This window comes from Stylophora pistillata, chromosome 13, assembly GCF_964205215.1.
Source record: "Stylophora pistillata chromosome 13, jaStyPist1.2, whole genome shotgun sequence".
Lineage (NCBI taxonomy): Eukaryota > Metazoa > Cnidaria > Anthozoa > Scleractinia > Pocilloporidae > Stylophora > Stylophora pistillata.
The window spans coordinates 16,552,966-16,564,918 of record NC_142531.1 but is presented as its reverse complement, the minus strand read 5'-3'; the positions used below and the strand labels follow the sequence as shown (position 1 = coordinate 16,564,918).

The 11,953-nt window shown below is 39.2% G+C and overlaps 2 protein-coding genes across 2 annotated transcripts; one reads left to right on the top strand and one right to left on the bottom strand.

Annotated features, from left to right (window-relative positions):
* The first annotated feature begins 35 nt into the window (after positions 1-35).
* Positions 36-8,829, top strand: LOC111339943 (uncharacterized). Its single transcript, XM_022946678.2, has 8 exons — positions 36-898; positions 1,245-1,534; positions 2,031-2,301; positions 2,960-3,147; positions 3,873-4,086; positions 4,714-4,958; positions 5,836-6,118; positions 6,813-8,829. The coding sequence occupies exons 1-8, from the start codon at positions 459-461 to the stop codon at positions 7,075-7,077; spliced, it is 2,196 nt and encodes a 731-aa protein (XP_022802413.2). The 5' UTR covers positions 36-458; the 3' UTR covers positions 7,078-8,829.
* LOC111339941 (uncharacterized) lies at positions 8,658-11,885 on the bottom strand. The gene has a single exon (XM_022946676.2). The coding sequence runs from the start codon at positions 10,713-10,715 to the stop codon at positions 9,279-9,281; it is 1,437 nt and encodes a 478-aa protein (XP_022802411.2). The 5' UTR covers positions 10,716-11,885; the 3' UTR covers positions 8,658-9,278.
* Positions 11,886-11,953: the final 68 nt, after the last annotated feature.

The following is an 11,953-nucleotide window of genomic DNA, read 5'->3' as shown; positions in this document are numbered from 1 at the left end:
AACCACTCGTTTCATTCTCAAGTCAAAACAAAAATAACAACATGGCGGACGAATGTGGCAAATCGCATACATTCAGCGAATTACAAATCACTTAGGAACCATTAAGCATCAAATCTTTCGATGTCATTTTCAGAGGCATGACCGCAGACACGTCATGGATGAACGAAACTGCTTAAGAAGGGTTAGGAGTTGGTGGAAATAATTTTGAAGTTTATCTTATGGTCATCCATCGTCATAAATCATATCGATCACTTTACGTACACTTGTTTACCACACTTTAATACTGATCTGAAGAAATACCTCAATGTGTTACACCAAGAAAAAAACACGAGCAATGAAATAATCATACTCTGAAAAAAGTCTTCAGGAGGAAACGGAAACAGAATCTCAACAAGTTTACCTTCGTGCCGAAGTAATTTTCAGGCGCTAACCTAAAGTTATCCTTGCGGTGGTTTTAGATGGCACGGGAAGATATGGAAATAACCGATCAGGAAATTTGCGTTTTAAATCATTTTCAGGGCGAAACTGTTTGCTACCCTTTAGTGCTACTAGAGGGGATAATATGTCCAAACAGCGAAACATCCGGACCCAAAAGAATTCGTCGACTGTCCAACACTAGATCAGATGCTTCCAGTAACCCTGAGTCAGAAATGGGAAATAAGATACAAGCTCTGGATTCAAAATGGATTGGGAAAGAATTGGAAGGTGCTCTAGATGATTTGTCTATACTGATTAAATGTGGTGATCACGAAATGTCATGGCCAGTAGTTAGTAAAGGTTTCAAGGTGGTTGTTCCTCTTAACACTGGAGAAAACTTGATTGTGTTGAAAGTGCCGCATAGAACAGAAATGAATGAACTTAAACTCAAGTTAACATATACACCAGTCACAATATCAAGGTATGCATATAAATCTTTTGATTGTGATCACTTTCTTTATTCTTATGACCCTAAAGTCAAGGATGTTATCATAAAGAGAAGTAAGAAGCTATAGCTAGTCACTCCTAGGAGTCGAAGGTGTAATATTATAGGAAGAAGCAGGACGAGACAAACATAAATGTCAACAGAACGACAGGTCTTTTTTAATCAAGATGGTGGAGATCTCCTCAGGTGCTAGTCACGTGACATATGTACACATAATACACAGGGATACCATACTACAACAAAAGGGTTATTAAGTATTGGTTGTTATGTGCTATAATTTCCTTAGGAGACTTGTTGATGTTAACTATTGTTTCTATGACAGATTTGTTCGTGTGGTTTACATCAAGTGTGCTGATAGTGATGGATCATTTGATGCTCCTGCAAATGTTCCATGTGGTGTAGATTCTGCTATCAAAAGACTTGCTTTTAATTCCCGACTTCTTCAGACATTTACGGCTGAAAGTTCGTACCAGCATGGTCTAGGACGCCAGACATTCTGTATTGAGGAAGATGACACTGGATCACCCAAGGTTCACATATTCACCAGTAAACTGAAGACTTGTGAAGCTCTTGGTATGACAGGGGATCAGCTGTATGCATTTTTTAACAAGGGTAAGGATAGATGGATCCTTTTTTTTAATCAGTTATTATTTAGTTCTTAGTAACCGAGTGGGAGGTCTGTATGGGAGAATCTTGACCGATGTCGCCAGTACAGACCGAATGCAGTGAGGTCTGTACCAGCGACTGAGGTCAAGATTCTCCCATACAGTCTGACCTAGCTCGGGTAATAAGACGTTTATTATATGGCTGTGTCTTATATGCCAATTTTTTATATTCTTTGTACCTTTTTTTCTAGACCGGTCTAGATGCCGGTCTAGATAGGAAAATCTAGACTGCTTTCAATATTGATTTCAGCTAATCAAATTCATGAATTCGGTAGTTCCCAGTCCTTGTGAGACACAGCCATTATAATAAAAGTTTTAAAAGCACGCATCTCTTATACATAGGTTTTTTCGCATGCAGTGACTGTGTTACTGTGTTATAACTTGTCTTGAGGTATATTAAGTCCTTGAATGACCTTCATAGTCATTTTTAACATTATTTTCAGAACTGAAATCATCAAGCCTCTTTGACCCCATGTGTAAGTTTTGGACTTTCATGTCCTGCACCCATTATGAGCCACCTTCCCCACATCTGTTTGATGAGAAGCATGTTACAAAGTACATCAAAGCTCACACAGCTCTTGGAGGGAGTCACCTTGCTCTCTTTGGTACGGGAGGGCTCCACACTTGGGCCCCAAGTATTAAAGAGTTGGTGCCATGTTTTACTGATGGACAGATGATTGACAAATTACAACTCTTTGATGACAGTGGTGGAAGGCAAGTCAAACATAATGTGATAAATCATAGCTCATTATCATTCTCATAATTATTGATTTCTACTAATCAAAGAATTTCTTGGAGAAGAATTAGCAATATATGGGTGAAGTGAGGACCTGTCACTATATATCTTGAGGGGGGGGGGGGTTGGGTGGATGTAGAGAATTTTTTTTTTTTTAAGGGGATCGCATGATTTCTAGGGAGAATGAAGGGGTATCTGTTGCCACTAACAGAGTATCAAGGGGGGATAATTGAAAACTGGCTGCCAATGCGAATAATGGTTGGTTTTTAAGGTAAATAGGAAAAAAAAAAGAAGATGAAGTGAACAGAATTGAACAGAAATACAAAGGTTTAAAATTTAGGCACAGCTAGCCAGCTTAAACAAGACTCACTGAAAACTGAAATGATATATTTTGGGAGTTTTAATCAGTAAATTGAGATCTTTCTTGCCCGAAAGCAGGGTACAACATAACATAATGTTAAAACAGTGGTCATTAATTTGGTCATTTGCATTCAAGACTTATGCATGTATATGTATCTCAGTTAGAAAAATAAATATCTTCTTATTAGGAATTGCTTATAACAATATGCAATTCTTCAAAAGTACCGAAAGCATGTTTTTAGCCTTAGTAATATTTGACTGTTGTATTCTGTTCAGAGGAACTTACTGGGCAAATTATGCCACTGGTTTGGGTGCCTCTATACATGAACTTGGTCACTGCTTTGACCTGGCGCACACACCAAAAGGTATTATGGGAAGGGGATTTGATGATATGAACTGTGTGTTTACCATGTGGAAGCAACCCACATCTCCAGGAAAGGACACTTTAACGACAGAGAAATCAGGTCAGATTTTCTTGAACTATGACAAAACTCTGTCAATATCGCACTGTCTTGTCTAATCAAGTAGCTTACAATAGTTAATTTTCCTGATTTCTGCCTTGACTGCAGTCATTCCTCCTTTTTTATCTTTGTCCCTTCAACTTCCTAGATCTTATTGTTATTTCTCCCCTCTAGCTGCTAGACATTTCCTTGTAAATTAATTATGAGAATTAGGTGTTAGATCAGGATACAAACTTCTACCTGATAAGTTTGAATATTCTTATTACCTGTTTGCTAGAAAACGTATCAACATGATAGGGAGAAGTTTCATGTTGATCACTTCAGAGAGTTAAAGGGTTAAATGAGGGTTACAATTCAACTACATTATCCCTCTAAAATAGAGCTATAAAAGCAGCACTGTTTGTAGTATTCAGTCATTCACATCTGTAAAATTTCCTGTTGACATCAAAAGGACCAAATAGTAGAAAATTTCTCACTACTTTTAATGATTTTTTTATAGTCACCACTAAATTAAATGTTTTTGAAAGTGTTTACCTGCTTAGTCAAAAAATTATATATCTATGAACAGGTTGAAATTGAAATTTTAAATTCTGTTCTCTTGTAAGAATTTAAATCACTCTTAGAAAGTTACTGTGTAGTGTGGATTCAGATGCTGACAATGAAACTTGATACACCAGTGAACATTGCATTGCACCTATGGGTATAACCAAGTGTTTGTTAACCTACAGCTGTTGATACTGCTAAAGAAAAATCTGCTGACCAAGCTATAGCTACTGCTGAAGTATTAGCCACAGGAATCCCAGGTGCTGAGGGTCTTGTGCCCAAATCAATGAGCTGTACTACCAGTTCCTCCAGTGGCAACACTGACCTTGCCACACCCAATGAATGGTCACACGGTGCACACTGGTACAGATCCTCAGCTGTTTTACTCAGATATCACAAGTAAGTTAACAGTGGCTTGGCCTACAACTAGAGATATCATTTTTCCACTAAAGGGAACAATTTTTTTAGGATTTTTGTGACAGATATTTCAAACAGGTAACTTGATTGTGTAATGTTGAAAACTTTATTTGGCATATTTTCTAATAGTATTATGATGACACCTTTTACCTATAATTACTTATTTTTGTAGGTGTTGTGCCTTTTTAAATGTAGCACATTAACCATAATACCATGTAAAATTATGAGTTGATTTCAATAAAAAATAGTTGCAGCCTGTGTGGGAGCATTCTCACAGGGGCATGAAGGGGGAAATGGCACATGTAGTGAAATCCTTTCTTCCACAAGCTGCATTCATGGAACTGTCGAAACATATACTTAATATCCAGACTATCAGGGACTTAAACCTTGAATTATTCAATTTGTCTTAGTGGCAACTTCTCTTCACCTTTTCAAAACATTATTCAGCAAACTCAGTGGTATTAGGATCAGGTGGAGGGCATTATCTTGATGTAAAACCAAATTCTCCTAATCATTTAGAAAGATAATATACAGGAGCCAGAAGGGAGAATCGCTTACTTGATCATGGTAGTCAAAGGGTTACACACAGCAACTGCTTTGCTTTTTCAGATGGTTCTCCACTTCAAATGTGAGAGATAATGACATCCCCTCTAAAAAGCCCATAGTACACTGGTCAAGCACTCTCTGTGGTCCTGTTGGTAATTGTGGGGGCTGTCATCAGAAGAATCAGCTGTCATTCAACAGCGTCAAGTGGCTTGAGTCCCAGGGTGCAGTTCTAGGGGGTTTTATTATTCACGCCGAGGAGTATGTGAATTGTATACAGGTCTTAGGGAGTCAAGAAAAAGCGGAAAGTGGTATGGTTGATGGATGACTAATCCATGAGTGACTGAGAGATCATTTTTCCTTACAATTTCAATATGATAGGCAATACTAAATTTATCCAATACTAAATCATTTCTCAGAACTAACATTATAAGAATTTTATAGCAGACAGTAAGGAGAAATACTAATGAGATCTTGGAAGTGAAAGGGTTAGTTGAAAATGAGGAACACAACACTTTCTTCTACTCTCTAGATCAGCAATTCTTTACTTACAGTTTACAGTTTTTGTTTGTTTTCTTGGAATGATGTAATTAAGTCAACAATCATTTGCTTCTTTTTACATACTCAATCCATGGGTGTCTTTAAGAAATGTGATGATGAGAGAATTAACACTGTTTTAAAGTAAATTAGGGAGAGTTTTCTCCATGTTTGTCTGAACAAAAGATAGCCAAAGCAGTCAAAATTTAGGTGAATAAAGGAGGTAGGTTTCTAAAGAAACTGTGGTGCTGTGTGGGTGGGGGTAACAAGGTAATTTGGTAATATCAACTAAGTTGAAATTGTAAATTGGCTACCATAAAGAGTTAAAAAGCTGACGTTTCGAGTGTTAGCCCTTTGTCATTCACTCTGATGAAGGGCTAATGCTCGAAACGTCAGCTTTTTAACTCTTTATGGTGGCCAATTTACAATTTCAACTTAGTTGATATTACCAAATTACAAAATTTAGGTGGATAATTTGGCATGGTAAGTGGTGAATTCTCCTTGGATTTTCATTCTCTATAGACAGTATGTAATGAAATCCTGTGAATCAGGAATAACAGTGACAGCCAGATTCCAACTGAACTTTTATTGTGTTCCCAAAGCAGGATCTTGAATGCTTTGCTAATTTGCCTTTCTTGCGTTTTAACCCAGGTGAGTGTCAGGAAGTTCTTTCTGAACCCCATGGAACAGATGGCGTGGGTAAGCGGTATATATTCACCATCAACTCTCCAGAGGAATACATCACAGCTGTTGATGTCAGAGCTGGTGGATGGATCGATGCTATTAGATTCCATACAAACTACAAATCCAGTGTTTGGATGGGAGGCATGGGTGGAGATGAATGCTGCCTGAGACCCTCCCCTGGGAGAAACATTCTTGGTTTAATGGGAACAAGTGGAATGTATGTTGGATCGCTTGGAGTACTGCTTAGCAGGTTTGTTTATGTTAACTGATCAAATGTAATAGTTATGTATTACAAAATAAGCTGTGTTATTTCTCTCTTGTCCACCAGTATGGCAAAAGAGTACCATAATGTACCTTTAATTAATGCCGCCTTTTTCTTCATTTTAACGATGAATGAGAAATGGGATATTTTTCTCAGTCAAGGTGGTTCCAAAAAGATGAATTTTGATGCTAGTTGTAATTCAGCAATAAAAGAAAATGGAGGTGACCCTGCTCGTTCTTGAGTTGCAGGCACATAAAGCCCAAGTTACGGTCAGGGTTAGAGTTGCTATGGTAGCCAACGGTGCCAAAAGCATGACCAAAACGTGTTCAAATGCAATTGGGAATTATTTAGAATAATATTATATTAATATGTAATCGACACGTTTCTCATACTACCTGCCTCGATTAGCTTCGCTATATTGTAGGTAGTCTTAATCTAGAAGTTAAATTGTTGTATTTGATCAGCCTTACCTGACAGTGGGCCAGTACCCAATTATCCTCCTGGGTGGAGAGAGGCAATATGAGAGTAAGGTGTTTTACCCAAGAACAAAACATCCGGCCAGCCCTCGAACCCAGACCTCTCAACCCATAGTCCAGCGCACTGACCATCGGGCCATCGCGTCTCTGGGCCACATGTACTAATATTTTTCTTTCCTTTTCAACTCTGCACCGTAATTTTTTAGTGATTTAGATAAGGAAATAACACCAACAGATGAGTTAGACCAACTAGTTATAGAAGCACCCCTCGGGATTCGGCTGATTGAGCTCTGGGATAAGAAATACAGTGAAGTGTACCAACATTGGGAATTCCTACAGCCACACCCACCCAACACGTTCACCCTGTCCAGATCAGATGCCAAGGACCAGGCTTCAACTCTCCTAGTTGAAGATGACCAGGGAAACATCTTTCGCACAGCTTTCGTATACAATTACAATGACTTCATTTGATGCAACGATCTGCAATCTGCGATTGTATTGGTTATAAACTAATAAACTCTTCGATTTGTCAAGGAAATTCACTACGTTGTGAGCAGTGCGTGGAAAAACGTGCCGGTAGTTTTAACTGGAGTAGATAGAGGGAAATTAACAAAAGAGGGGGGCGGTTCTGATCCCGTTTCACGCACAAAGTTTAGAGAAAATCACGCGACAGATGTCATTTCACGCGTCACGAATTTAAAAGGAAAAGCTTCAAATCTCAGCTTACTGCCTTTCTGTTAAATTCATGCTTCTTAAGTTTGGGTTGAATCACGCGTCTGTCGCCAATGGAAAGGTCACGGTGCTTTAATCACTAGAAATCGTGATTGATTGTTCATTCTCAAAATTTACAATGCTGTTCACTTCCTCGATCTACACAAGTAGTAGTCCTAATCCCTCTCTAAAAACCAATTGACATTGATCTTGCGAAATTTTTCATAATAACAATAATAATTATAATAATAATAGTGTATTAGACTGAATGACGCTGGTAATACTATGAAATATCAAATGAAAATTATAAATTTCTAATTGAAGCCATAATTATGGAATTTTCAAAACGGTCGGTACGATAGCGGGGTTCAGTAGAGAGTATGGTGTTTCTTAATGGTATCTTGACATATTAATCAATTTAAACGCCACTTACAAACCGTTAACCGCCTTCTAAATATGGTGACGACTGGTAGATACGAGTCGCAGAGTAGATCACTTTGTCAAGAAGACACAGAGTACGAGAGGCGTGCAGTAGGTGACGACGTGATGTTTGATGGAAAAAAAAAACGTGCAAGAATTACTCTTCCTTTTTAGTGAGCTAGGACACTACGACCCAATTTCTTTGACAAATTTTAATTATTCAAAAATGTTCCGCTAGGGAATGATTCATTTCGACACCAAAAAGACTACGGCCATTTTTTTTTTTAACTGGAAAAGTCTTGAAGCAGTCAAATCTCTGGGTGTGCATATAGACGAAAACCTTTCATGGAATATGCACATTGAAAAAATAGCCAAGAAAATTGCATCGGGCATTGGAGCAATTAAACGTTGTAGGCCTTTTGTTAATCGAACCACGCTTGAGTCCGTTTTCAATGTCTTAGTTCAACCGTACTTTAATTACTGCAGCGAGGTCTGGGGCATTGTAACAAGGGTCTTTCGAATAAGCTCCAAGAGTTGCAAAACCGGGCTGCCCGTATTCTGACCTCCAGTTATGACACAAGCGCTGATCCTCTTTTTGTGCAACTTAACTGGAGACGGGTGGATACTCAGCGACAAATACAAGTGGCCACCATGGTCTATAAATCTATACATGGTCTTGCGCCCGACTATCTTGGTTCTCTTTTCACTAAATATGATCCTCCATATAATCTAAGGAACTCTGAAAACAAACTAGCTGTTCCATTGCCCCGCACCAATTTCCTGAAAAATAGCTTTAGCTATAACGGTGCGGTTATCTGGAATAGCTTGTCCCCTGAATTGCGGCAAGCAAAATCACTTCAATCCTTTCGAAATGGTTGTCGCAATTTCTTCGTCTGAATTGACAAAACGCACACGGCATCTATGTAAAGCAGAATTTATTTACTTTTTTCTATTACACTTTTAAATTTTAGATCATGTTTACATAGATTAAAGTAGATTGTAATTGTAATAATAGATTGTAATATTATTATTTTATCTGGTAGATTTACCGTGTCTAAATAAAAAATAAAGTTCAAAGTTCAAAGGGTAAAATGATAAGGGTAAAACTGTAAGCGTAATACTCAAGATTGTCAAAGGGATTGTTTGAGCCACACAAAAGTTAGAACTACAGAACGTTTGTTCTGTGCGTACTTTGCGTGTAAATTGAAATGTGTGTTGTCATTATCTATCTTGAGTAAACTTACTCTCTAACCCATGAATGACTGTTATGGTAACCTGTACAAGAACTTTTTTCTATTTTTCACTAATTTTTGGGTAAATTTTCGATGGATTATCGAAAGTAACACGGGATTGCCTTGCTTTTTCTTCACTTCGCTTTTTTATTGGTCTAGAAAACCCGCGCAGTTGCAACGGTCACAAACAATCAGATTCAAAACTAGAACCAATCGCGACTTGGCAACTTGCGTTTCCCGCGCTAATAGTTGTTTGTTTTACTTTGAGTTACTCCTCCTTGTTATTTTACTTTGTTCTGATTGCTCGCTTCACCAGACATTTGCACACGACGGATTGCAAGGGAAAGGACAGTCAATATGTTGATGTTGTGTTGTCCGCTCAAACATCCAATTTCCAACAGCCTCAGCCACGCTAAAACCATTCACAAAGATTCCAGTCCAAGTATCGTCATACAAGCTCTGCGAATGTTCTAAACACGAGCTTAAAAATAATCCTGAGTTTGGTGAACGCAGCACTGGCCGCAGTGCATACAGACTCACATTCCTGTATTGCATAATTGCTGCCATTTCGTTGCGTGTGCATTCCGGTGGTCGACAATAAATGCCATGAATGTGTTTGTAGTTCCAGTTACGATCTGGGCTGGGCTTGCTCGGAGAAACGTCTTTGGTAGATCTGCGAAAAAGACTTCGTTTCGTGGTGAAATTATCGCTGTAGTCAGGAACCTGGCAGTTGATTCCGCGAATGTGGATTAGTTGCCACTCATCATAAGCCGATTGAAGAACGAAAAGAGGCGTGCTTATGAAATTGAAAGCGTGCTGGGGGAACAAACATTTCCAACGGATCGACGGTTGAAAACCTCTCGCACAATCTTCGTCAACGCCACCAACGGAGCTATGCACGTCAAACATTTGCTTAAAATGCTTGTTGATCATATTTTCACCACTCAGTGCCGCTACATCAACGAAGTAACCCGAATCGACCAGTGCACGAACATCTATCGATTTAGGAATACGACTACGGACGTAGTCGGCGTTCATCGTTACTGCTAAACTCCCGGCGGAAGTCCCACTGAGGAGTAAGCGCTTTGCATTTCGAAATTCGCTTTGCAGTAATTGATCAATGATCACCTCTAGGATTTTTTTACCACGCATATAAATATATTGTCCGTTTACATTAACTGGGTCTGACCGATAACCAGTAAAGGAAGCTCCATCGCAATAACACAACAAAACTACATTCCAATCGTAGAAATCCGGGTTGGTTTTATCGTTGTCGGAGAGGATTCCCTGCAGTGTTGGAGGATGAGGTGGGAAGAAATTGCTTGATCCCAAACGTGTTTTACTGCGTTGAAGACAGGACTCCTCGTCAAAACACCACGCTCCACCAAAGAAGTGAATAATCCAGTTACTAGCCCCCGCGCCACGTCCTTGTCTGAAGTAATATCCGGGGGGTGATCCGTCCAAGCAGACTGCACCTTGTTTGACAGCGAAAGGCAACATTACTAGCTCGACGTTCTTAGCATACGATCGTCGTTCCTGTTCATGTTTATTAGTCTGGGTCGGAGCGGTATTCGGGATGTAGATGTTAACAAACGCGGTGTTTCGTAATAGGAACGAAATTATCAAAACTGTAACCAAACAGCTAAGACCACTTGAGATAAAAACAGTCCGAAAATGTCCATAGCTTGAAGAATTGTGACTTCTTTGTTGTCTGAGAACGTAACCATCGTTATCAACGGTAGACATACTTTGTGTTTTTAATCCGTGATCTATCGCATGGTGGAAGAAGTTTTGCGCACAAATTTAAAACCAAAACAACTCCTCATTCTTTCGTAAAGAATTTCCTCTCATCCCATCACGCCGATCAGCCAGGCCAGAATTTTCCTATTTCATTTTCAGTTCGATCTATTGAACCGTTCTAAGGCGTTTAAAATGAAAAATGAAAGAAAATTAATTCCTCTTGCCTCGAAACGTCTGAGCAAACAATGGCAGCAGGTTGTGCAGGTGACAACTTCACTTCGTTAATCGCTGGCTACAATTCCCAACAGTCTTCAGTAACACTGCAGTGAACAGATGAAAAATTATGCTCAGTCGCTTTCCTCTAAAGAAATTTTTATACCCATCTTAGATTCAGACTTCAATTAATTTGAAAACAATGGTGACATCAGCTAGATTGTAAGTAGAAGTTTGTAGGGGGTACCTCCCTTTTTCCCCTTAATTTCCCCCTTATTTAGTTTGTTGAAAATTCACATCAGTTGAGGGGGAGTCTAATACATTCAGTAGAACTCCGCTAACTCCAACTCCTATGGGAAACCAAAAATGGTTGGAGTTAGCGGGGACTCGAGTTATCGGGATTGGTGTTTAATTTTGATTAACCTGTTAATCATTTGGGAAGTCTAGCGAAATGTATTACGGTTTTATTAATGTTATCACGTTCGCATCAATCGCGATTAGAGATTGGGGCATGTCAATAAAATATGTTCTGACACTTTGACGTTTATCGACCAAGGTATTTGGTGAAAGTTCGAGTTATCAGAGTAACTTTGAGCCAAGGGAAAGTAAAATGAGTTAAAGTTAACGTGAAGTTTGTGTCAGCCGAGTTTGAATTAGCTGCTTTAACTGACTGACTGATAAAACAGGGTCAAATCCAGGGGGAAATCGGATCTTGTTCGAGTTAGCAGGGGTTGAGTGAACCGAAATCGAGTTAGCGGGGCACTACTGTGAAGGTTTGACTGGAAAGTACAACACCAAGAACTACGAGTACGACAAAAGCATCAAGAACAGTCGGGGATTGAGGAGACTGACACAGATTACGCAAATACGTACAAACGATGACTTAGTTAATTACTCTAACAACAGGTGCGCTTTTTAGTGTTACCACCACTGGAAGTTCGTTTTTCTTCGAATCGGCCCCACCCCCACCCCCCTGCGATATATAATGACAGCCTACATGGTGCCACTACTCCTAGATTCTCTCATAGTGC

What these genes read in the sequence shown, in the direction of transcription:
- LOC111339941 (XM_022946676.2), bottom strand. Translation starts at nt 10,715, where the DNA reads ATGTCTACCGTTGATAACGATGGTTACGTTCTCAGACAACAAAGAAGT.
- LOC111339943 (XM_022946678.2), top strand. Translation starts at nt 459, where the DNA reads ATGGCACGGGAAGATATGGAAATAACCGATCAGGAAATTTGCGTTTTA. An exon ending in GTTTTACTCAGATATCACAA is followed by an intron (nt 4,087 to 4,713) that starts GTAAGTTAACAG and finishes TTGCTTTTTCAG; the next exon opens with ATGGTTCTCCACTTCAAATG. An exon ending in CTTGGAGTACTGCTTAGCAG is followed by an intron (nt 6,119 to 6,812) that starts GTTTGTTTATGT and finishes GTAATTTTTTAG; the next exon opens with TGATTTAGATAAGGAAATAA.